At 44.1% G+C, this 23,630-nt stretch overlaps 1 protein-coding gene across 2 annotated transcripts in view; it reads left to right on the forward strand.

Annotated features, from left to right (window-relative positions):
* Window positions 1-1,489: 1,489 nt before the first annotated feature.
* USP30 (ubiquitin specific peptidase 30) overlaps window positions 1,490-23,630 on the forward strand; it is a 35,478-nt gene continuing 13,337 nt past the window's right edge. The window contains exons 1-7 of one of the 2 annotated variants that reach the window (XM_003832514.4): window positions 1,490-1,793; window positions 5,729-5,838; window positions 6,971-7,153; window positions 16,530-16,633; window positions 20,596-20,694; window positions 21,296-21,341; window positions 22,426-22,520. In XM_003832514.4, the coding sequence (XP_003832562.1) occupies window positions 1,711-1,793; window positions 5,729-5,838; window positions 6,971-7,153; window positions 16,530-16,633; window positions 20,596-20,694; window positions 21,296-21,341; window positions 22,426-22,520 (720 nt within the window). In that variant the 5' untranslated portion in view covers window positions 1,490-1,710. The remainder of the gene's footprint in view (window positions 1,794-5,728; window positions 5,839-6,970; window positions 7,154-16,529; window positions 16,634-20,595; window positions 20,695-21,295; window positions 21,342-22,425; window positions 22,521-23,630) is intronic. The other variant, XM_034934422.3, reaches the window with a different exon arrangement.

Here is a 23,630-nt window from a genome sequence, read left to right on the forward strand (position 1 = left end):
CCTGGGCGGCAGAGCAAGACTCCATCTCAAAAAAAAAAGAATGTAAATTATCTCATCAATAATTTTCACATAGAAATGACATTTTTTGTTTTTCTTTTCTTTGTTTTTTGGTAGCCATGGGTTCTTGCTATGTTGCCCAGGTGGTCTTGGACTCTGGGCCTGAAGCCATCCTCTCACCTGGCCTCCCAAAGTGCTGGGATTATAGGCATAAGCCACTGCACCTGCCCCAATATTTTGAACATATTGGGTCAAGGAAAAAATATGGTTAAAATTAATTTTACCTCTTGCTTTTTTTTTTTTTTTTTGAGACTGAATCTCTCTCTGTTGCCCAGGCTGGAGTGCAGTGGTGTGATCGCAGCTCACTGCAGCCTCTGCCTCCCAGGTTCTAGCGATTCTCCTGCCTCAGCCTCCCGAGTAGCTGGGATTACAGGCACGCGCCACCACACCCGGCTGATTTTTGTATTTTTTAGTAGAGACGGGGTTTCACCATATTGGCCATGCTGGTCTCGAACTCCTGACCTCAAGCAATCCGCGCCCCCCACCCCCACCCCCCCGCCTCCCAAAGTGCTGGGATTACAAGTATGAGCCATCGCACCTGACCTCTTTTTTTTTTTTTTTTGAGATGGAGTCTGGTTCTGTCACCCAGGCTGGAATGCAGTGGCATGATCTCGGCTCAGTGCAACCTCCACCACCACGGTTCAAGCAATTCTCCTGCCTCAGCCTCCTGAGTAGCTGGAATTACAGGAGCCTGCCACCACGCCCGGCTAATTTTTGTATTTTTAGTAGACATGGGGTTTCACTATGTTGGCCAAGCTGGTCTCGAACTCTTGACCTCAGGTGATCCACCAGCCTCGTTCTCCCAAAGTGCTGGGATTACAGGCGTGAGCCACGGCGTCTGGCCTACCTCCTGCTTTTTACTTTAATGTGGCTACTGGAAAATGTAAAATTACCTATGTGGCTCCTGTATATTTCTGTTGGAGAGTGCTATTCTGGAGATAGACAGACCGAACTGCCAATCTCTGTTTCACCACTTACAAGCTGCGTCAAAAAACTTACTATTTCTTCAAATTTCCTGGGTTCCCTGGGATGTAAAATGTGGGTAATGTTAGAGTTGGTGTGAATATTAAATGTAAATAATGAATGTAACATACTTAGCTCTATACCTGGCACCCAAGTAAACAATAAGTTTGTTGGCTATTAAAGATGTTGATTTCTCTACTGATATCGTCAGAGATGGGCCTCATGCTCATTAAAGTTCCTTCCTCTGCGACCTATTTCCACTCTGGCCACAATAATAACTAATTATAGCAGAGGCCTGACCCGACTTTCGGCTGTTGGCCTCCCTTCCCCACATCGAAAAATTCAAATCATGACCCAGGGTCCATCCTAGAAGTGTGCCATCTGTATTTATGAATGGAGCCTAAGCAAATCTGAAAACCAAGCAGCCCCAGGCAACTGAGCCCAGCGTAGCAACCGACGCCGGGGCCTGTTGCTAAGGGAAAAGAAAGAAAGGACGTGGTCCGTCAGCTATTGCTCTCCGGGGGCAGCTACTTCCGGTCCCCCTGGGAGCTGTCCTGCGGTTTACGTTCCCCCGAGGTGCTGGGACTGCGGCCGCAGGTTCCGCTGTCTCGGGAACCTTCGTATCCCTCGGTCCGGCGGCGGCGGCGGCGGTAGCGGAGGAGACGGTTTCAGGCCTCCGGTGCGGCTGCAATGCTGAGCTCCCGGGCCGAGGCGGCGATGACCGCGGCCGACAGGGCCATCCAGCGCTTCCTGCGGACCGGGGCGGCCGTCAGGTGAGATTTTGGGGGGCGGGGCGGCCGAAGAGGCCGGGACCAGGGTCCCCAGCTTGGGCCCGTGACGGCTTTTTCATGCCCTAGTTGGGGTCTCCAGGGCCCGCGCGGGCATTCTGGAAGGTTCTGCGTCCTTTAGGGTTGGAGGCCTGTGCCCGTAGGTGGGAGGACTGACGGGCTTCAGTCCTTCGGCAACACCAATTCTGTCTGCACTCCCCAGGTCTGTCAGTCCCTCCCCCTCCTGTCATTGTTCCCAGGACACCCGGGGCACTCCAGTCTTGTCAAGGCCCCTAATTCTGTCAGTGCCCTCAGTCCTTTCAGTGCCTCCTAGGCCTGCCAAGACCCCTCAATCCTTCTAGTATACTCCCAATCCTTCTGGGTCCCCCAATCATATCAGTTTCTGGACTGCCAGGGTTCCCCAACCTTGGCACGGTTCTTCTAGTCCTATAAGTGCCCCGGGCCTGCGAGCCCCGCGTTTTGTTGTACCGCCCCCTATTCCTGTTAGCCCGCCCTCTAGTCTAATATGGATCCCCACTTCTGTCTGGGTCCCTGATGTTGTTAGTGTGAGTAAAGGCCCTTGTTTTGCAAGGGTCTCTAAATTGGTCAGGGCCCCTTTAACCTGTTAAGGTTGCTTGGTCCTGTTAAAGCCCTCCGTTCTTGTTAGGACTCCTCGATTGCCTGGATCCCCAATCCTGTCAGGGCCCCCATTTCCCTCTTATTCACCCTCCCAAGGGCTCCAGGCTTCAGAACTGAGTACCCCCTCCCCCACTGCTGACCCCAAATGACTGAGACCTGTTGCTCAGGTCGGCTTCCTCTGGAACTGGAGCAGGTTTAAAGAGCTTATTATCCCAGGGCTGAAAGTCCTCGATACTTATTCTGTCCAGTGCCCCCATTCCGTAGATAGGAAGTGTGGCCCCATAGCTGACCTCATAGCAGAGTTGGGAGGAGAAGCCAGGTCTTTTCACCCCCAGGCCCCACCACTCTCCTCGTGATGTCATTTTGCAGAGGAATGGAGTTTCCAAAGTCGCCACTTGTCCCTGGGTATTTTTTCCTTATGCTGCCAAAGTCATGGACAAGTCCTCTCTCCCATCCCCTTGACACTCTTCCCTTCAGTTTCCATCTTGAACTTCGTGGTTTTAAGCACAGACCTGGGGAGACAGACAGGCATGATTCAGAGCCATGTTCCTTCACTCACTGTGACCAAGTTGGGCTCTTAATTTCTTCTGCTATAAAAATGAAAGTGATAGTAGAACCTGCATCTGTGGGGTTGTTTTAAAAATGAGGTAAGATTGTCACAGGGCCTGGCAGAGAGTATGTACCCTTAAATATTAGTGTTTGATTAGGGGATTTTAAAGCACTGGTAAAGCACCTTAGCACTTCCATGACAGTCCTTTATAATCTTTCCAGGCACTTTTGTGAACTCACGTATCGTGTAAAAGCTCAGTGATGTATTAAGAAACTTCAAGAATACCTTTCACCAGCTGGGCATGGTGGCTCACACCTGTAATCCCAGCACTTTGGAAGGCTGAGGCAGGTGGATTTCTTGAGCTCAGGAGTTCGAGACCAGCCTGGGCAATGTAGTGAGACCCTGTCTCTACAAAAAAATTTAAAAATTACCTGGGCATGTGGTGTGCAGCTGTGGTCCCAGCTACTTGGGAGGCTGAGGCAGGAGGATCACCTGAGCCCGGAAGGTGAAGATTGTGTTGAGCTGAGATGGCACCACTGCACTCCAGCCTGGGCACTAGAGCAACTAGAGCAAGACACTGTCTCAAAAAAAAATAAAAATAAAAATAAGAAAAAAAGAAAGAATAGCTTTCATGAATGATCCTGAGATTGTAATGCTTAATTTGTAGCAGCTAACATTTATTAAGTTCTTACTATGTACTCTATGCATTCACACTTATTTAATCCTCACAACAGCCCTATGAGGTAGGTCTTATGATTGTCCCCATTGTACAGATGAGGAAACTGAGGCTTAGAAGGTGAAGTGATGCCAAATGAAATAGCAAAGCCAGGATTGAACCAGAATAAGGTAATCCCACTTTCTTAACCAAGTTTGGTGCATATTCTGTTGACTCTGTCTTGGAAAACAAATATTTATCTGAAATTCAGCTATCAGCTATGATACTAAGAAATGCTGATTATTATAAAACAGGGTCAATATTACCACCAGTGACTCTTCACCAAGTTAATGTTTACTGAACTGAAATCAAAACAATATTCACATGATCCAAATACTGGGATAATAATGTATTACACACACACACACAAACACGTATGTATGCATGTGTAACATATATGTGATACACATTACATAGCTATATACACATAGATGGTTTGTCTTATTTTGTAGAAGTATATAACTTTGTATAAAAACAATGTCTTAAATTGTTGGGGAAATTTCTTAATATGTAGCAAAAGCATAACCAGTGTTCAAGTCAAGCCTGAAGTTAGGAAATCTTTAATTTTATAAATATTCAGCTCTTTTATACCATTGTATGTGTGCCCCTTCCCTGTCTAATATCCTAAAAGAGAAATTCATTTCTGTATATTTTCTCCAGTATTCAGTCATTCAATAAATATTTTATATATATATACACACACACATATATACATATATATGTATATATATGTGTGTGTATATATATATATATTTTTTTTTTTTTTTTTTTTTGAGGCAGAGTCTCGCTCAGTCACCCAGGCTGGAGTGCAGTGGCGCAATCTGGGCTCACTGTAACCTCTGCCTCTTGGACTCAAGCCATTCTGCCTCGGCCTCCAGAGTAGCTGGGATTACAGGCACCTGCCACCACACCCAGCTAATTTTTGTATTTTTAGTAGAGACAGGGTTTCACCGTGTTGGCCAGGCTGGTCTCCCACTGACCTCAGGTGATCCGCCCACCTCGGCCTCCCAAAGTGCTGGGATTACAGGCATGAGCCATCACACCTGGCCTCAATAAATATTATTGAGAACCTACTATGTGCCAAGTATGATCTAGACACTTGAGCTCATTAGTGGGTAAAACAAAGCACATGCCAGTTGAGGGAGACAGACAACAAACCCAGTGCATTAAAAAAAAAAAAAAAGAAAGAAAAAAAGCATAGCGAATAGGTTAATTTTATGTTAGAAGGTGGTTAAGTTCTATGGTAAAAAGAAAAAGTAGAAACATGTCAAGGGGACAAGGACAGGTCCCACTGATATGTTCAGGTAGGCCTCTTGAGAAGCGAAGGGAGGTAAAGGAGTGAGCCAAGCAGTGATCTGGGGGAAGAGCATTCTGAGCAGAGGGAACAGCAGTGCAAACGCCTTGAGGTCAGAGCATTGGCTGGTAACGTTCCATGTGGAAGTGGAGTGAGAGGCAGAAAAGGAAAATAACTTCAGTTTTTCCTCAGAGTGAGAAGTAGCCTTTGGAATGTGATGATTTGACTTAGTTTTTGTTGTTGTTGTTGTTGTTGTTGTTGTTGTTTTTATGAGACTGAGTCTTTCTCTGTCACCTGGGCTGGAGTGCAATGGCACGATCTCAGCTCTGTGCAAACTCTGCCTCCCAGATTCAAGTGATTCTCCTGCCTCAGCCTCCCGAGTAGCTGGGATTACAGGTGCACATCACCACGGCCAGCTAATTTTTGTGTTTTTAGTAGAGACAGGGTTTCCACATGTTGCCCAGGCTGGTCTCAAACTCTGGGGTTCAAAGGATCCTCCTGCCTTGACTTCCCAAAGTGCTGGGATTACAGGGATGAGCCACCGTGCCCAGCTGACTTAGATTTTAAATCCTAATGTCTAAACATCCTGATTTTCAAGATGTAATCCTATGACTATATATTACTTTAACTTGCAATTAGGTATTTGGTGGGTTATTTTGACAAAATGTTATTCTGTCTATATCTGTATATTCGCCTTTTGTGTTTGTGATGAGGGAAGACAGTAAACTTGTTTTCTTTTTTAGATATAAAGTCATGAAGAACTGGGGAGTTATAGGTGGAATTGCTGCTGCTCTTGCAGCAGGAATATATGTTATTTGGGGTCCCATTACAGAAAGAAAGAAGCGTAGAAAAGGTAAGAATGAGAACACTGCATCATGGTCTGTAGACTTGACCCAGATCCCTGTTATCTGAAAACAGTACAAAGAAGGTGGGGAGGTTGGTCATATTTGTTCTCTGTATCTTTAAAATTAGGACTTCAGGTTTTCAAACAGTACTTTTACCGTTAGTCATTATTTTATACCGTGTAGTAAAAAGATTTCTATTTCAGCCCCTCTCCAGACTGGAGTTGGAGGCCTGCTTTGTAATGAAAAATGTCAAGCGGCATAATTGTCTAAGAAGTGTTCTCATTAGTACGGCAGTTGTAGTTTTCAGTGGTACAGACTGACCAATTACATCATACATTTGTGTTCTCTCAGACTAGCTTGCTAGTAACTGGTAAAAATTTCAAGTTAGTGCCTTCATTACTAAAAAATTATTTTCTTTTTTTTTAAATGCTCCCTTTTGAAAGTGTGGCTCTATGTAACATTGATTAAAATTCAGCAAAGAAAGAAAGAAGAATGTGGTGAAATTTGATCATTGTTAAATCTGGGGACAGTTATAATTGAGGTTTATTTTACATTCTCCCTCCTTTTTTGTGTCTTTGAGAACTTTGATAATAAAAAGTTTTTTTAAAAGATTGCTAGCAGAAGAGAGAAGTATATTAGATTTCATTGATCTCTGCAGAAAGACTGATCAGAATTGGTATAGTGGTGTCTTTCCCAGTGATTGTTAAGATAAGAACAGAATCATTGTCCTGGGGAAGTAACAACAGAACAATTGTTTTCTTCTGTTCTGAGAAACATTGCTTTCTGATTAAAGAAGAAAGAGAGCATGTAGGGGAGAATGAGGAAGAGAAAAAGACAGGAGATGGTTACTAAGTGTTTTTGTACATTTAGGAAGAACCAAGCTGTGCTGGATACCATGATAGGTTTCAAAAATAACACACAAAGGGGACCTATCCTTCTGTGCTTACAGTCGGCGGAGCAGTACTAGAACCAAGCCTTGGCACAGATAGAAGGCCTGGCCCCAGATCTCTGTGGATAAGGATCTTCTTGGATCGGGATTCCAAATTTAAGGCCACAGCGCAGGAACTCTGGGTCCCAAATGGGAGAGAAATTGATCAAATGTGATATGCTGTTCTCTTCTTCCCCCTGCTTTTTTTTTAGGGCTTGTGCCTGGCCTTGTTAATTTAGGGAACACCTGCTTCATGAACTCCCTGCTACAAGGCCTGTCTGCCTGTCCTGCTTTCATCAGGTGGCTGGAAGAGTTCACCTCCCAGTACTCCAGGGATCAGAAGGAGCCCCCCTCACACCAGTATTTATCCTTAACACTCTTGCACCTTCTGAAAGGTATCTAGATGGGAATTTCAAGGGAATTATGTACCTTTTCAAAGAAGTCCAGATGACAGAGACTCTTATAACAAAGAGTTAATACCTTATTGTAGGAAAAGATCATACAGATCATTATGAATAAAAAACACCAAGAGCCCAATAGATACAAACAAGTATTTTTTAAAAATCAAAGATGGAGGCCGGGTGCAGTGGCTCATGCCTGTAATCCCAGTACTTTAGGAGGCCAAGGCAGGTGGATCACGAGGTCAGGAGTTCGAGACCAGCCTGACCAACATGGAGAAACTCCATCTCTACTAAAAACACAAAAAATATTATCTGGGCATGGTGGCACATGCCTGTAATCCCAGCTACTCAGGAGGCTGAGGCAGAAGAATCGCTTGAACCTGGGAGGCGGAGGTTGCGGTGAGCTGAGATTGCACCATTGCAGTCCAGCCTGAGCAACAAGAGCGAAACTCCGTCTCAAAAAAAAAAAAAAATCAAAGATGGAACCATTTATTTTTTAAATTGTCAAGTTAATAACAGCTTTTTAAGGAAGGAAAGAAATCCACTGCCACATAAACAGTTTCATTGTAAGAAGTATTCTGGTTTCAAAAACATTAAAGTAAAAAAAAAAATGTCCATTAGCCTAGAAAATAAGGTAATTCACAAAAGAAGTAATACAAATTGCTAACAAACTCAAATGTTCGACTCGACCATCATCAAAGAAGTATAAACAAAATAAAAATGCTGTTTTTTGCCTGTCAGCAAAGATTAAAAAACAAATTTGCAGCCCTGTCCAGCTGTCGGACAATACATACACCGCTGAGAGGGGTGTAACTTAGTGCCACTTTTCTGGAAAGCAGTTTGGAACTACACAATAATAGCTTGCGAAATACTCAGTACTGTTTGACCCAGTAATTCCATGTCTGGGAGTCCGCCTTATGAAAATGGTTAGAAACGTAGATTGTGACTTAACTAGCCTGAAAAATGGAGTCTAAAAGCAAACAAGTTTAGGAATGGCTGAATGGTAGCCCCCAACTTGGAGAGTCACAATATACACTGGCTTGGTAAAGGTTTTAAGAAATAACCTACCCAACTTTTTTTTGTTTTTGGTTTTTGAGACAGAGTCGCACCTTTTTTCCCAGCCTGGAGTGCAGTGGTACAATCTCAGCTCACTGCAACCTTCACCTCTCAGGTTCAAGTGATTCTTGTGCCTCAGCCTCCTGAGTAGCTGGGATGACAGGTCTGTGCCACCACACCCAGCTAATTTTTTGCATTTTTAGTTGAGACAGGGTCTTACTATGTTGGCCAGGCTAGTCTCAAACTCCTGGCCTCAAGTGATATGCCTGCCTCAGCCTCCCAAAGTGCTGGAATTACAGGCATGAACCACTACGCCTGGCCCCAACTTCATTTTTATTTTTATTTTATTTTATTTTTGAGACAGAGTCTTGTTCTGTTGCCCAGGCTGGAGTGCAGTAGCACGATGTCAGCTCACTGCAACCTCCGCCTTCCGTGTTCAAGCGATTCTTCTGCTTCAGCCTCCCTAGTATCTGGGATTACAGCCGCATGCCACCACGCCTGGCTAATGTTTGTATTTTTAGTAGAGACGGTGTTCGCCATGTTAGCCAGACATGTCTCGAACTCCTGACCTCAACTGATCTGCCTGCCTCAGCTCAAAGTGCTGGGATTACAGGCGTGAGCCACTGCACCCAGCCCAACTTCATTTTTAAACCAACTTTTTGACCGTAGAACTGTTTTTTTTCTTCATAAAATCTGCTGACATTCCATGGGTATTATACAGAGTGCAATGTATGCACAAAGATCTCCAACACCTAATTATAATGGCAAAAGGAAAGAATGTAGATATCAAACAGAATCATTAAGCAATCACCTGTGGCCATACTACCCTGAACTTACCTGATCTCATCAGACCTCGGAAGCTAAGCCGGGTAGTGGTTGGCTAGCACTTAGATGGGAAAATGATAAAGTAATCGATGGCATACAGCCATTAAGAATCACTTTTATGAATTTTTTTTTTAATTTGGGTGAGGGCATAGGCTGTAATATTAAATTTAAAGAGCAGCGTACAAAATATAATTTGACTTCATCAAGGTAGGAACTTCCACAGATAAAGACTGGACTGAAAAATGCTGAAATGTTAGCAGTGGCCATTTTGGTATTGTGTTGTGCAGTCATTGGTAATTTTAAAATCATTTTTGGAAAAAAACTATACTTCAACTTTTAACAATAAGCATATATTGCTCTCACTGTAAGGAGAAAATTGGATTTAAAAAACATTCAGCTAAATCGTGCTTCACTGAGGTATTTTCCCATGTGAGCTCTGCTTGACACAGAAATCTTTATGAAGCAAGCGTACTTTTCTGTGGAAGAGGTGACTTGAGAATAATTTCTTTTACTATCCTGTTTTTTTAGCCCATTCCTGGTTTAGAAAAAAAAATGTGCAACTCGCTGCCAGCGTTCATCTAATTTTACGTAAACATGCTCTTTGAGGCCGAAGCAAATCTGACTGATTTTAAATGCGAAAATAGAAAAACTGTTCTTGGAGTTCTTTCCTTTTTTTTTGAGATGAGTCTCGTCTTGTCACTCAGGCTGGAATGCAGTGGCGGGATCCGGCTCACTGCAACCTCTGCCTCCCAGGTTCAAGCAATTCTCCTGCCTCAGCCTCCCGAGTAGCTGGGATTACAGGCATGCCCCACCACGCCTGGCTAGTTTTTGTATTTTTAGTAGAGACAGGGTTTCACCAGGCTGCTCTCGAACTCCTGACCTCAAGTGATGCACCCGCCTTGGCCTCCCAAAGTGTTGGGATTACAGGCGTGAGCTACCATGCTTGGCCTTTTTAATTTTTTAAAAAAAATAGAGATGGGGTCTTGCTATGTTGACCAGGCTGGTCTCAAATTCCTGACCTCAAGTGATCCTCCCACCTTGGTCTCCCAAAGTGCTGGGATTACAGAAGTGAGCCACTGCACCTAGCCATGTTCATGGGAGTTATTTCTAAATAGAACTTGTCTCTAATCCTAATGTAACAGAAATGTATATGATGTTACATTAGGATTAAAGACAGGAGTATTCTTGGGGCAAATGGGAAATGGGTTAAAAACACCACTCCAAAGATTTTGTGAAAGCTGAAATGTCCACATGAGTTATCCTAACCCTGACCTCAGCACTGCCCTTATCCTTCACATGGGACCCAGTGCTGGGAGCCAGAGCCATCCTTGGGCTGCTGTCCCAGGATGTCTGCTCATTTCTCTGCTTCTGCTTTCCAATGTCTCTAACTTTGGTTTAAAAAAAAAAAAAAAATTTTTTTTTTTTTTTAGACAGGGTTCTGTCTGTCGCCCAGGCTGGAGTGCAGTGGCACAACCTCAGCTCACTGCAGCATCTGCCTCCCAGGCCCAAAACAATCCTCCATTTCCATTTCCCAGGTAGCTGGGACTACAGGCACATGCCACCATGCCTGGCTAATTTTTTGTATTTTGGGTAGAGACAGGGTTTTGACTTGTTGCCCCGGCTGGTCTCGAACTCCTAAGCTCGAGCAATCTGCCTGCCTTGGCCTCCCAGAGTGCTGGGATTGCGGACAAGAGCCACCATGCCTGGCCTATAAATAATTTTTTAATTATACAAGTAATGCATGAATCAGTTCTCTTTGTAAAAGATTAAAGCATTACAGAGAAGGCCAAAGTCCCCTTTATCAATACTCAACCCTGCTCCCCTCCACCTTTCCCAAAAGGAAGCTATAGGTGAATCCTTCCAGACCCTTTTCTGTGCATTTGAATACATTTCTATGCATCCATAGAAATTATATATTGTAGGTTTTTTTGTTTTCTGTTTTGTTTTTGTTTTGTTTTTTGGAGACAGGGTCTCACCCAAGCCGAAGTGCAGTGGTGCAGTCTCGGCTCACTGCACCTCAGCCTCCTGTGCTCAAGCTATCCTCCCACCCCAGCTTCCCAAGTAGCTAGGACTACAGGTGCGTGCTGCCACACCTGGCTAATTTTTGTATTTTTAGTAGAGATGGGGTTTCACACTGTTGCCTAGGCTGGTCTTGAACTCCTGGGCTCAGGTGATCCACCCGCCTCAGCCTCCCGTAGTGCTGGGATTATAGGCATGAACCACCACACCTGGCCTGTATATTGTTTTGTTCTGTTGGTGATTTACATGGCCAAATATAATACATTAGAGAAGCATCCATTTTAGTACATGTAGCTCTACCTCCTTCACTTTTTTTTTTTTTTTGAGACGGAGTCTCGCTCTGTCACCCAGGCTGGAGTGCAGTGGCATGATCTCGGCTCACTACAAGCTCCACCTCCTGGGTTCAAGCTAGTCTCCTGCCTCAGCCCCCCGAGTAGCTGGGATTATAGGCGCCATGCCTGGCTAATATTTTTGTATTTTTAGTAGAGACGGGGTTTCACCGTGTTAGCCAGGATGGTCTCAATCTCCTGACCTCGTGATCCGCCCGCCTTGGCCTCCCAAAGTGCTGGGATTACAGGCTTGAGCCACCGCACCCAGCCTTTTTTTTCTTTTTTGAGTGTATTGGTCTTATAGTTTGTCTTCTGTGAATTGCTAGTTTATATCCTTTGCCTACTTTTTAAATTGTGGCAAAATATCCATAACATAAAATTTACCATTTTCAGCATATAGTTGAGTAGATTAAGTACAGCCTCACTGTTGTGCAGCAGTCACGGCCATCCCTCTCTAGAACTCTTCATCATCCCGTACTGAAACTGTACCCATGAAACAGTAACTCCCACTCTCCCCTCCCCCTAGCCCTTGGTAACCACTGCCCTACTTTCTCTCTCTTTGAATTTGACTCAGACCTCATTAAGTCATGAGTTTCCTCATATTTATAAGATGTACCTCATTAAGCAGACTCATATAATATTCACCCTTTTGTAACTGGCTTATTTCACTTAATGTCTTCAGGGTTCATCCATGTTATACCATGTATCAGAATTTCATTCATTTTTAAGGCTGAATAATATTCTTTCTATTTTTTTTTAAGACAAAGTCTCATTCTGTCACCCAGGCTGGAGCGCAGTGGTGCGATCTTAGATCACTGCCACTTCCGCCTTCCAGATTCAAGTGATTCTCCTGCCTCAGCCTCCTGAGTAGCTGGGATGACAGGCGTGCACCACCACACCTGGCTAATTTTTTGTATTTTTAGTAGAGACGGGGTTTTACCACTTTGGCCAGGCTGATCTCAAACTCCTGACTTCAAGTGATCCGCCCACCTCAGCCTCCCAAAGTTCTGGGATTACAGGTGTGAGCCACCACGCCAGGCCTAGGCTGAATAATATTCTGTTGCATGTATATGCAGCATTTTGTTTGTCCCTCTGTCAGTCAGTGGACATTTGGCTTATTTTCATTCTTTGGCTATCATGAATAATGTTGCTGTGAACATTAGTGTCCAAATTCCCTGCTTTCAGTTATTTTCTGTAAACACTCAGAAGTAGAATTGCTGGATCAAATGGTAATTCTGTTTAATTTTTTGAGGAGCTGCTGTGCTGTTTTCCACAGATGGTGCACGATTTTATAATTCCACCAGCAATACATAAAAGTTCCAGTTTCTCCTCACCAACAGATATTATTTTCTGTTTTTATTGATAGTAGCCATCCTAATGGTATGGTAATTGCTTTAATTTGCATTTCCCTAATGATAAGTTATATTGAGCATCTTTTCATTTGCTTATTGGCCATTTTGTCTATCTTTTTGGGAGAAATACCTGTTCAAGTCCTTTGCCCATTTTTGAATTGGGTTTCTTTTTTTTTGAGAAGTCAGTCTGTTGCCAGGCTGGATTGCAGTGGCGCCATCTCAGCTCACTGCGACCTCCGCCTCCTGAGTTCTAAGCGATTCTCCTGCCTCAGCCTCCTGAGTAGCTGGGACTACAGGCGCATGCCACCACACTCAGCTAATTTTTGTATTTTTAGTAGAGACAGGGTTTCACCATGTTGGCCAGGATGGTCTTGATCTCTTGACCTTGTGATCTGCCTGTGTCAGGCCCCCAAAGTGCTGGGATTACAGGCATGAGCCACCACGCTCAGCATTGTTTGGTTTTTTGTTGTTGAGTTTTAGAAGTTCTGAGATTATATATTCTGGGTATTAATCCCTTATCAGATGTGATTTGCAAACCTTGGTCACTTTTTTTTTTCTTCTTTGGGACAGAGTCTTGTTCTGTTGCCCAGACTGGAGTGCAGTGATGCAATCTCAGCTCACTGCAATCTCTGCCTCCAGGGTTCAAGTGATCCTCCTGCCACAGCTTCCCAAGTATTTAGGACAACAGGTGTGCACCCATCACCCCCGGCTAATTTTTGGGTGTTTGCTGTTGCTGTTTTTAATAGAGTTGACGGTTCACCATGTTGGCCAGGCTGGTCTTGAACTCCTGACCTGAAGTGATTAACCACCTCGGCCTCCCAGAGTGCTGGGATTACAGGCGTAAACCACTGCACCTGGCCTCATTCACTTTTATAGCTGCATAGTTTCCATAATGTCAAGACACCCCAGTTTATTCAGCCATTTGCTTCCAGCTCCTTGTCAAGATAAGCAGGCTACAGTGAACATCCTTATACATATCCCTTTATGCACCTAAGCATGCATTTCTCTAGGAAAAAAATTGCTGGATTGAGAAAGTAAAATTGCTGGATTGTACAATATGAAAATGTTAGTAGATTTTGCCAAATTGCCCCATAGTATTTTAGACAAAGTTGGGTTAAAGGAGGCATTAAAATTTTCCTTTGGTGGGTAGTTGGTGGGGGGAGCTAACAGAAGGGCTGCCCGAGGGGTATGGGAGAAAGATGTGGTTCATTTCCCAACCCTGCTCCCTTTGTCCTGGGAGGGAAAGGGCTAGCCCCAGGGTATATACACACTGATGCAGAAGCCTGGACTTTATTATTATTTTTTTAAGTGAAAGCAAGTTTATTAAGAAAGTAAAGGAATAAAAGAATGGCTACTTCATAGGCAGAGCAGCCCAGAAGTCTGGGCTTTAAAGGAATCTTTCAAGCCCATTGACGACAAGTCAGAAAGAAGAAACAGGCTGGCCTACTGTATCTTGGGAGTCACTGAACTTCCAGAAACTGCACTGAGAGGCAGGCTTCTGTATTTTTTTCTCTCACACTCTAGCAGTACTGGTCTAGTGTAACATGCTGGGAAGGAGGGTGGCCAAGATCAGGAGTCTGCACCTGATGGCTCATGGGCCAAATCCAGCCCACCACCTGTTTTTGTCAATAAAGTTTTATTGGAACACAGTCATGTCCATTTGTTCAGGTACTGCCTATGTCAGCCTCAAATAATCAAAGAGTTCGAGATCCAGCTAAAAGGGTTTATTCAAGCACAAAGTGTGAAGGCGGCTGTCTGGGGACACACAAATACCAGGAAATGGTGATCAGTGCTCCCAGTGTGGGGAAAAGTGGGGATCATTTATATGACAAAAACGGAGGTACTGAAAAGAATTATAACATTTTCCATACAATGGCTAACATACAGATGTAAGATTTGATTGGCTACTATGGATTACACTCTTAGGGGGTTGCCTACCATTCTGTTGTAAAGAGGTAATAATCACAAGGCTCTCTATCTCCAGTCCATTCAGCCAAGGTTTGAGGGAAGAACAGGGAGTCTGGTTAACGTGTAACATCTCAACACAAAGGTCAGGAAGCAGTGGCCATGCGCCAGAGAAGAAAAGCAGCTGTGTTACATGACTGTTTCCAGCACTTTTTCCCTTGGCATAATGCATTTAGAAGGTCCTGAAATGTTATTTTCTTTTTACATCTATGGCTGCTTTTGTGCTGCAGTGGCAGAGTTGAGTAGTTGCAACAGAGACCATGTGGTCCACAAAGCCTAAGATGTGGCCAGGCACAGGGGCTCACACCTGTAATCCCAGCATGTTGGGAGGCCAAGGTGGGCAGATCACTTCACCCCAGAAATTCAAGACCAGCCTGGGCAACATGGTGAAACTCTGTCACTACAAAAAATACAAAAATTAGCTGAGCACAAGGACATGTGCCTGTAGTCCCAGCTGCTCAGGAGGCCAAGATGGGAGGATTGCTTGGGCCCAGGAGGTCAAGGCTGCAGTGAGCCAAGATCATGCCGCTGCACCCTAGCCTGACAGAATGAGACCCTGTCTCAAAAAAAAAAAAAAAAAAAAAGCAAGGCTAAGATGGACTTTTACAGAAAAAGTGCCAATCCTTGGTCTAGAAGTAATTATAATATAAATTCATAAGCCCATCAAACTTTTATTAGGCCTGATTCTACCTGTGATTGAAAAGTAAACCACTCGGGTGGGTGCAGTGGCTCGCACCTGTAATCCCAGCACTTTGAGAGGTTGAGGTGGGCGATCATGAGGTTAGGAGTTCGAGACCAGCGTGGCCAACATGGGGGAACCCCCATCTCTACTAAAAATACAAAAATTAGTCGGGCATGGTAGCGCATGCCTTGTAATCCCAGCTACTCGGGAGGCTGAGGCAGGAGAATCGCTGGAACCCAGGAGGCGGAGGTTGTAGTGAGCTGAGATCACGCCATTGCACTCCACCCTGGGCGACAGAGCACGACTCTCTTTCAAAAAAAAAGAAAAGTACACTACTCAAAAGACCCTTTAGGCTGCTGCATATAGCTTGATGCTTTGCCTTGAAAATCAGAAACTCAAATACAAACAAATACAAGCAAAGGCCTTGGGAATATCCCTGTGGAGAGGAGTGTAGCACCAAATATGGGGTTGGACTGGATGAATGTTAAAGGGCCCTCCCAACCTGAAAGTTGTGAGTTAAAATCATTTTGCTCAATAAGAACCTTGCAACAAATTTATATTGATGATGATAGTTTGAAGATACAGGAATCAGTTACTTCATTTAAATGCTGCAGCCTCATGAAAAATTACATTCATTCAGTAAACATAAATGCCTAATAGAGTACTAAGCATTGGGTAAAGCTACAAAGAATGATGAAAAATATCTAATTCTAAGGTTAATCCTACAGTCCTTAATTTTTTTTTTTTTTTGAGATGGAGTGTCACTCTGTCACCCAGGCTGGAGGGCAGTGGCACGATGTCTGCTCACTGCAAGCTCCGCCTCCTGGGTTCATGCCATTCTCCTGCCTCAGCCTCCCAAGTACCTGGGAGTACAGGCACCCACCACCACGCCCGGCTAATTTTTTTTTTTTATTTTTAGTGGAGACGGAGTTTCACCATGTTAGCCAGGATGATCTGGATCTCCTGACCTTGTAATCCGCCCACTTCGGCCTCCCAAAATTCTGGGATTACAGGCATGAGCCACCATACCCAGCCTGCGGTCTTTAATTTTTAATTAACTTTGATATGTTATACTGTGCAAGTTTTCTGGTTAGTTGTTATGCTGATGAATTTAATAATTGTCTTACCTTTTTTGTTTCCAGCCTTGTCCTGCCAAGAAGTTACTGATGATGAGGTCTTAGATGCAAGCTGCTTGTTGGATGTCTTAAGAATGTACAGATGGCAGATCTCATCATTTGAAGAACAGGTGAGTACAACATTTGAACAGGTTTAGCTTGGAGAATCCTTTCCCCTAGTGACTTGGGGCCTGACCTTACAATTGCCTGGCCCCAGTGTACATTTCTGTGACATTTTAGACAACTTTAGTGTTCTGGGACCAGAGTACCAACTTTGTTCCTGCTCTCATGATCAGAGGAGAGATACAGCTGTTTTTCACCCAGTGGATGGAAGGTTAGCAGGATGGGACATAAACACACAGTTGCCAAAGAGCAAAATCTTTTTAGTTCTTGAGTGACTTGGCACTCCAATAAGTGATAGGGACACCTGGGTTCTTTAGAAAGAGGCAGGTGACTTTACTTTGGAGGCCCAGAGGTTTAGGTAAGATTTTTCTGGACCACACCCTCATTTTTTAAAAAATCAATCTTCAGAGCTTTGCTTAAAGTAGCCCGAAACCTCAAGCAGATGTCATATGCAATTTCAAGGCCGTATTCAGTCACTCCCACCTCCCTTTTCCACAACTACAGCTTTGCTGCCTTCTTTGGAACTTGGCCACCCTCCTCCCCACCAGACCGCTGTTACCACCAGCAAGTCTGAAGCAGAGGCCAAGAGAATGAAGTTCTAGAGATGAAAAAATCTAGCCCCCAGTGACATACAGGTGCATCCTCCACAGCCACACTTCCAAGATGGCCTTGTCCAGCTTCGTGTAGGCGTTGTCTGCCGCCACTGTCCAGAGAAATGGGAGGCGGCATCTTGGACCTCCCAAAACTGTGGGGCCGACGTGAGGGGCATCGAGAGACTTTTGGAAAGGGAGGTGGGGAGGCTTTCTAGCGCCCCTTATTTTTAAAGGTGTTCTCTTGTTTTTGCTTTATTCTGAAGCCACAGGTCACTTTTTAGACATGGTGGTGGTATCTATACTTTCTTAAAATGTATCTCAGTTAATCCAATTGTATGTTGCAACGTTTTTCTATTTAGAAAATACTTTTAAAATCCTCCTGTGGTAACTGGAATTATTTATCTACATTTTACATTTCCCTAAACTGAGAGAATAACTTGGAGATTTAGTCGCCAAGGACATCAGATAACTTTTTTAAAGTCCGACGTCTCCATCAAGGACTCACTTAGGTCCCAGTCACTCCTTGGAAGTATTTCCAACATCTTCAGCCCACAGCAGTCACTGAGCCCACATCGTGCTGTAGTCTTCAGGAAAAAGAGGTGAACACGTCTGTCCGGTGGCCTTTTTCTCTTTGAAGGTACCCAGAGCATCTAGCATGGGCCTTGCCCACATCTTTATTATCAGCGATCCAGTCAATCAGGAGCAGACTTTCCCTGATTATCAACCCATTTTCTTTGTCTAAAGCTAGAGCTTCAGAGGATGCATTGGGCCAAAGGCTTGCTTTGTGCAAATTACCTGATTTTATTATCACAATAACCATGTAAGGAATTACTGTTGTCCCCATTTTACAGATGGAAAAACACTGAGGCTCAGAGAAGTGGAATGATTTGCCCAGAATCATGCAGCTATTTAAGGGGCAGAGCCAGGATTTAAGACAGTCTGGTGCTACAGTGCACATTCAAGCTCCCCCTCCTCTGCAGTGCTGTCCCTTTCCTTAAGGCCTAGTTGTTACATGGCTGACCCACGGTTTAGGTTATAGATCCACCTCCATCCTTTCTTGGATCTGCTTCAAGCCTGGGCCCAGATGCCTGGTGTGTGAGGGCTCCTTGAGCCTCCCAGGAAGTGCTGATTCTCCTCCAGGTCCCCTGCTTCCTGTTCATCTGTACAGGGCTGCACCTCTGGTGTGCCGTTGGCTAATAGCTAGGCTGCCACACCTCCCCTGGATTGTGAGTCCCTCAGGGGCTAGAGCCTTGCCTTATTTATCTTTGAATCTCTACTTCCACTCTACAGCTGCCGTTTTATAGCCCAGGAGGGAATTCATTTATATAGGCAACAAGTATTTATTGAATGCCTGCCTGGGGTGGGGACTGTCGAGGGCAATGGAGTCGTAGCAGCAGACGTGACCTGCAGGAGTATTCCAGTGGGGGATGAGGATAGCAGGCAGGGGTCAGTGCAGACAGTAAGCAGGGAATTTCAGGATATGCTAACAAGAAACTAGCTGGTGTAACATGGCATGGATAGGGAGGGCAGAGGAGGAGGAGCCAAGCTACAGGGGGAGACTGCTCCAGGTAGGGAGGCTCCTCTCAGGAGGTGAGGTTTCAGCGGAGACCGGAAGTATAAAAGAGAGTGAAGTGTGTGGACACCTGGGTACAGAGCATTCCAGACAGATGAAGAAGCTAGGGTATAAGTCTGGAGATGGTTATAAAGCTGCCACCTGTGGAGAATGGCAGGGAGGCCAGGGCGGGGAGGGCGGCGGAGGAGAGGGGCTGGTGAAGTTGGCAGGGAGCAGATTGTGCAGGGACTAGGAGGCTGTGGGTGGCATCAGCTTCTATTGTGTTTGCAGCGGGGAGCCACTAGAGGACTTTGAACTGGGGACTGGTTTGATCTGACTTGTTAGAAAAGGAAGGCTGGAGGGGCAAGAATGCAAGCCGAGAGGAAAGGTAGGAGGCCGCTGCAGTTATCTGGCCGAGATGGTGTGGCTCAGACTGGGGTCGAAGCAGGGGAGCTGAGAGTCCTCAGGAATTTAGGGCATATTTTGGAGGAGGGTCCTTTTTTCAGGACTGCTGCTGAATTGGCTGAGGGTGGGTTAGAGTTCAGAGGGGTGGAGGCAGCTTTGGATAATTGGCTGGGGAGTATGCCCTGTGGAGGAGCTCTTTTGGCAGAGACCTGAAGGATAGGAGGTAGCCGTGCGAAGGTCTGAGCACAGCCCATAATGGGAATAAGCTGGATATGTTCAAGGAACACCAAAGAGGCCAGGGGCCGGGACATTGTGAATGTTGGGGGCTTTGTAGGCCAGATAAGAATGGTAGGTTTTACTCTAGTAGTGGAAGCCATTGGAAAGCTAAAAGCAGAAGAGTAAAGCTATCTGCCTTTTAAAGTATTGCTCTGGTGGCAGTGTGAGGGGACACCAAAGGAGAAGCATAGGGCCTGTGTTGTGACCCCGTTACTCCCGGAAGAGTGAGGGGTGGCTTGGGTTTTTGGGGAGAGAGCCATTTGAGTTGATCCTTCAAGAGTAGTCCCATGCCATTGGATCCAGCAACCCCGCTGCTGGGTACAAACCAAAAGAATTCAAAGCAGGGACTCAGTAGGGTATTTGTATACTCAGGTTAATAGCAGCATATTCGCAATAGCCAAGGGGTAGAAGCAACCCAAGTGTTCATCGGCTGATAAATAGGTAAACAAAACTTTCATACAATGGAATATTATTCAGCCTTAAAAAGGAAGGAAATTCTGCAATATGCTACAACATAGGTGAAGCTTGAAGACATTATGCCGAGGAAAATAAGCCAGTCACAAAGACCAACACTGTATGATTCCACTTGTGTGAGGTTCCCAGAGTAATCAGATTCCTAGAGAGAGAAAGAATGGTGGGTGCCAGGGGTTGAGGAAGGGGAAATGGGAAATCAGTGTTTAACAGATACGGAGTTTCAGCTGGGGAAGATGAGAAAGTTCTGAAGATGGATGGCAGTGATGACTGTACAACAACATGAATGTACTTAATGCCACAGAATCATTCATGTTAAGATGATAAATGTTATGATATGTGTATTTTACCACAATTAACAAAAAACATAATCTTTTGAAATCGGAGTGGAGGTCAAGGCTGTCTCAGTGAAACAGAATGGTCTCATAGACTGCTGGCGTGAAGGCAGCCACCTGGCTTTCTCTCCTGCTCTCTGCTCCTGGACCTCTTGCTTGAGGGTCTTCACTCGTGACAGTGTCCAGGACATAACTGTTTTCTTTAATGAGCTGGGCCTTGAGAAGGTAGAAAGCAAATTCTACCCACATTCACTGTAGGGTGTCTGCCCGAGGTGGGTAGTTCTGATCTTGCTCTTGCCTCTTCCAACCTCTCTAAAGAATGCTTTGCCCTATGACAGGATGCTCACGAATTATTCCATGTCATTACCTCGTCATTGGAAGATGAGCGAGACCGCCAGCCTCGGGTCACACATTTGTTTGATGTGCATTCCCTAGAGGTAAGCCATTAATATTTCCAACACGTTCTGTGCAGCTTATGCATATTTAATAAGTATAGGGGAGGCAAGTGTAATCTTTGTACAACTTTAAACTCAAAAGTAAGATTCAGTAAAAATCAGTGGTGGGAATGAGGCCAGGGGAGGGTCTTAAAACTACATGCTTTGCAGTTGGTGACTCTGATTAGGGATGTCAAGGCTCTTTCAAATGATTCATTGCTGCAATTTGTGTTAGCTTTGAGAATAAAGAATGTGTTATTTTTTCCTGTTTAATACAGGGGAACAGGGGCCATAGGAATGCTAAGTAAGCCCTCATTTCCCTGTAACAGTATAAATATCGGAGGAGTTGACAAAAGTTAACCAGTAAGGATGAAAATATTCTGGAGAGAAGAAATATGTTTCTGTTGCATTTGATGAAAGAATATGCATAGTATCCAGCCAGATAGGCTAATTGAGGCTACCTTTAGAAACCTGAGCTTTGTTAAAAGTTGATTTTTAGTGGTGTAATCAACGTAGAAACTTGTAAGGTTTAGGGGTGGGGTGAGGGTGGTGAAAGGGATTATAGTAAGGTTTTCAGTCTGTTTTTTTTTTTTCTCCCCTACAGCAGCAGTCAGAAATAACTCCCAAACAAATTACCTGCCGCACAAGAGGTAGCTGTTTTCCATTGAAATATAACACATAAGATGTGGACTTTTAAGATATGATAATAATTTGCTTGTTTTAAAAAGATTTTTTTCTGGTGACATACAGGCCAGCTTGAAGTGTGATGTGCTTGCAAAGGAACTTGTATTTTGGAAATAGCTTTAAATAGATTCTCTTGGTGTTCCCTTGCACCCCAGCCCAGCTTACTTTTCTTTAAACTGGCTTATTTGTACTTCAAACAAGGGCTTTCTTTTTACCTTTTTGAATTGATCCTGGGGAGAACGTAATGAGCTGAATCTGTCGTGTCCTCAGCATTTCCAGTGCTGCCAAATTCTATTGCATATTACCACAGTCATCCTTAGGAGGAAATTGTTGTTTCCTTAAGACTTAAAAAATAAGATTAGCATATTAATTCCTCTGTGTAGTAATAGGAACAAATATTTTTTGAGCCCATGCTGTTTGCCAGGCATTGCATTATCTCATTTAAGCCTCATAACAACTCTACAAAGTTGATGATACTAGAGTTAATGGGATAATAACTATCCCAATTTTCCGCACACTGAGGCTTGTAGAGATTAAAGGCATTCCCAGGTCAGGTAGTGAATAAGAAGCACAGCCAGAGCTGATCCCTGGGCTGCACAACTCCAGAGCCCAGGTTTCTCACTTATGTTCTTTCCATTAAACCCCATTCTAGCCAAAGAAAGGCCTAGTTATTCAGAACTTGCTTATTCTGTTTATTTCAGAAGATTTTATCTCACTTTATGGAATGTTCACTTGTGGTATCCTTTTGACATCTCAAACATTTTAAGCATATGTTTGTAAAAAGACATTTTTCAACACAAATTCCTTTTTAAAATGTGGCTCTACCCATTATACAGAAACCGTATGTAAAGATAGATCTGTGTAAATTCTCCTATGAAGGAATGGGATGTCTTTTGGATGGAAGTCAATGAGGAAAGCTATTTCAATGTACTTTTCAAGAACATTTTTTCTCAAGAGGGAGTTTCTACCACATGCTAGAAAGGAAGATGAATGTTGAGCTTGGTGCCAAAGGGCTAAAAGTGACATATCAAAAAACATTTTGCATTCCAGGGTCACCTCACCCCACATCCAATCACTGGAAGTCTCAACATCCTTTTCATGGAAGACTCACTAGTAATATGGTCTGCAAACACTGTGAACACCAGGTAAATACAATACCAACACTTGATATTTCCGGGAGAGGTTTTCCAAAAGTTAGGATTCTTGAAAGGACCTAGAGAGTGGGCTGACATCGGTCACTGGTGTTAGAGACTACCTGGCCTCTGCACACTAGTGGACTGACTACCCCACTTTGGTCAGTGTCAGCATGTCATTTGAGGTCAGATGGCATCTTCTGCACCAAGGACAACAGACCCACTGTGGATTGGCAGGCTCTTGAGTCCAGTGGTTGAGTCTATGCTCATGGTGGACACAGTAGATTCTAGGGCTGGTTTTTTCCCCTTTGCTTTTGAGGTTTTAAAATAATATTTTATTATGGAAAATTTCCAACATCATACAAAAAGAGAGAATTGTACAACTGTCACCCCAATCCATTTTATTTTATTTTATTTTTTCACAGCCATTACTGACTCTGGGATCAGTCAACTTTAAAACATTTTCATTGCCCCCTAAAAACAGTCCATACTCATTAGCAACCTCTCCCCATCCTTTCCATCACCCTACCCTTGTCAACCATGAATCTACCTCTGTCTCTATGGATTTGCATATTCTGGATGCTTCATATAAATGGAATCATGTAATGTGTGGCTTTTTGTGTCTGGCTTCTTTCATTTAGCATAATATTTCCACGTTTCTTCCATATTTTGGCATGAATCAGTACTTTGTTCCTTTTATTACCAAATAATATTGCATTACATGGATCTACAACATTTTTATCCATTCATCAGTTGATGGGCATTTGGATTGTTAACACTTTTTGGCCATTATGAATAATGTTACTGTGAACATTTACATACAAGTTTTTGTGTGGACATATATTTTCACTTCAGTTGGGTATATACCTCAGAGTAGAATTGCTAGCTTATATGGTAACTCTTTTGTTTAACCTTTTGAGGAACTGCCAGACTGTTTTCCAAAGTGGCTATGCCATTTTTCATTCCCACCGGCAGTGTATGAGGGGTTCTAATTTCTTCACAGCCTGACCCACATTTTGATGTCAGCCCACTCTCTAGGTCCTGTCTAACATTGTGGTTCTAGCCATCCTACTGAGTGCAAAGTAGTATCTCATTGTGGCTTTTCCCCCCAGTTTTATTGAG

The sequence above is a fragment of the Pan paniscus genome, chromosome 10, assembly GCF_029289425.2.
Source record: "Pan paniscus chromosome 10, NHGRI_mPanPan1-v2.0_pri, whole genome shotgun sequence".
In the NCBI taxonomy this organism is placed as follows: domain Eukaryota; kingdom Metazoa; phylum Chordata; class Mammalia; order Primates; family Hominidae; genus Pan; species Pan paniscus.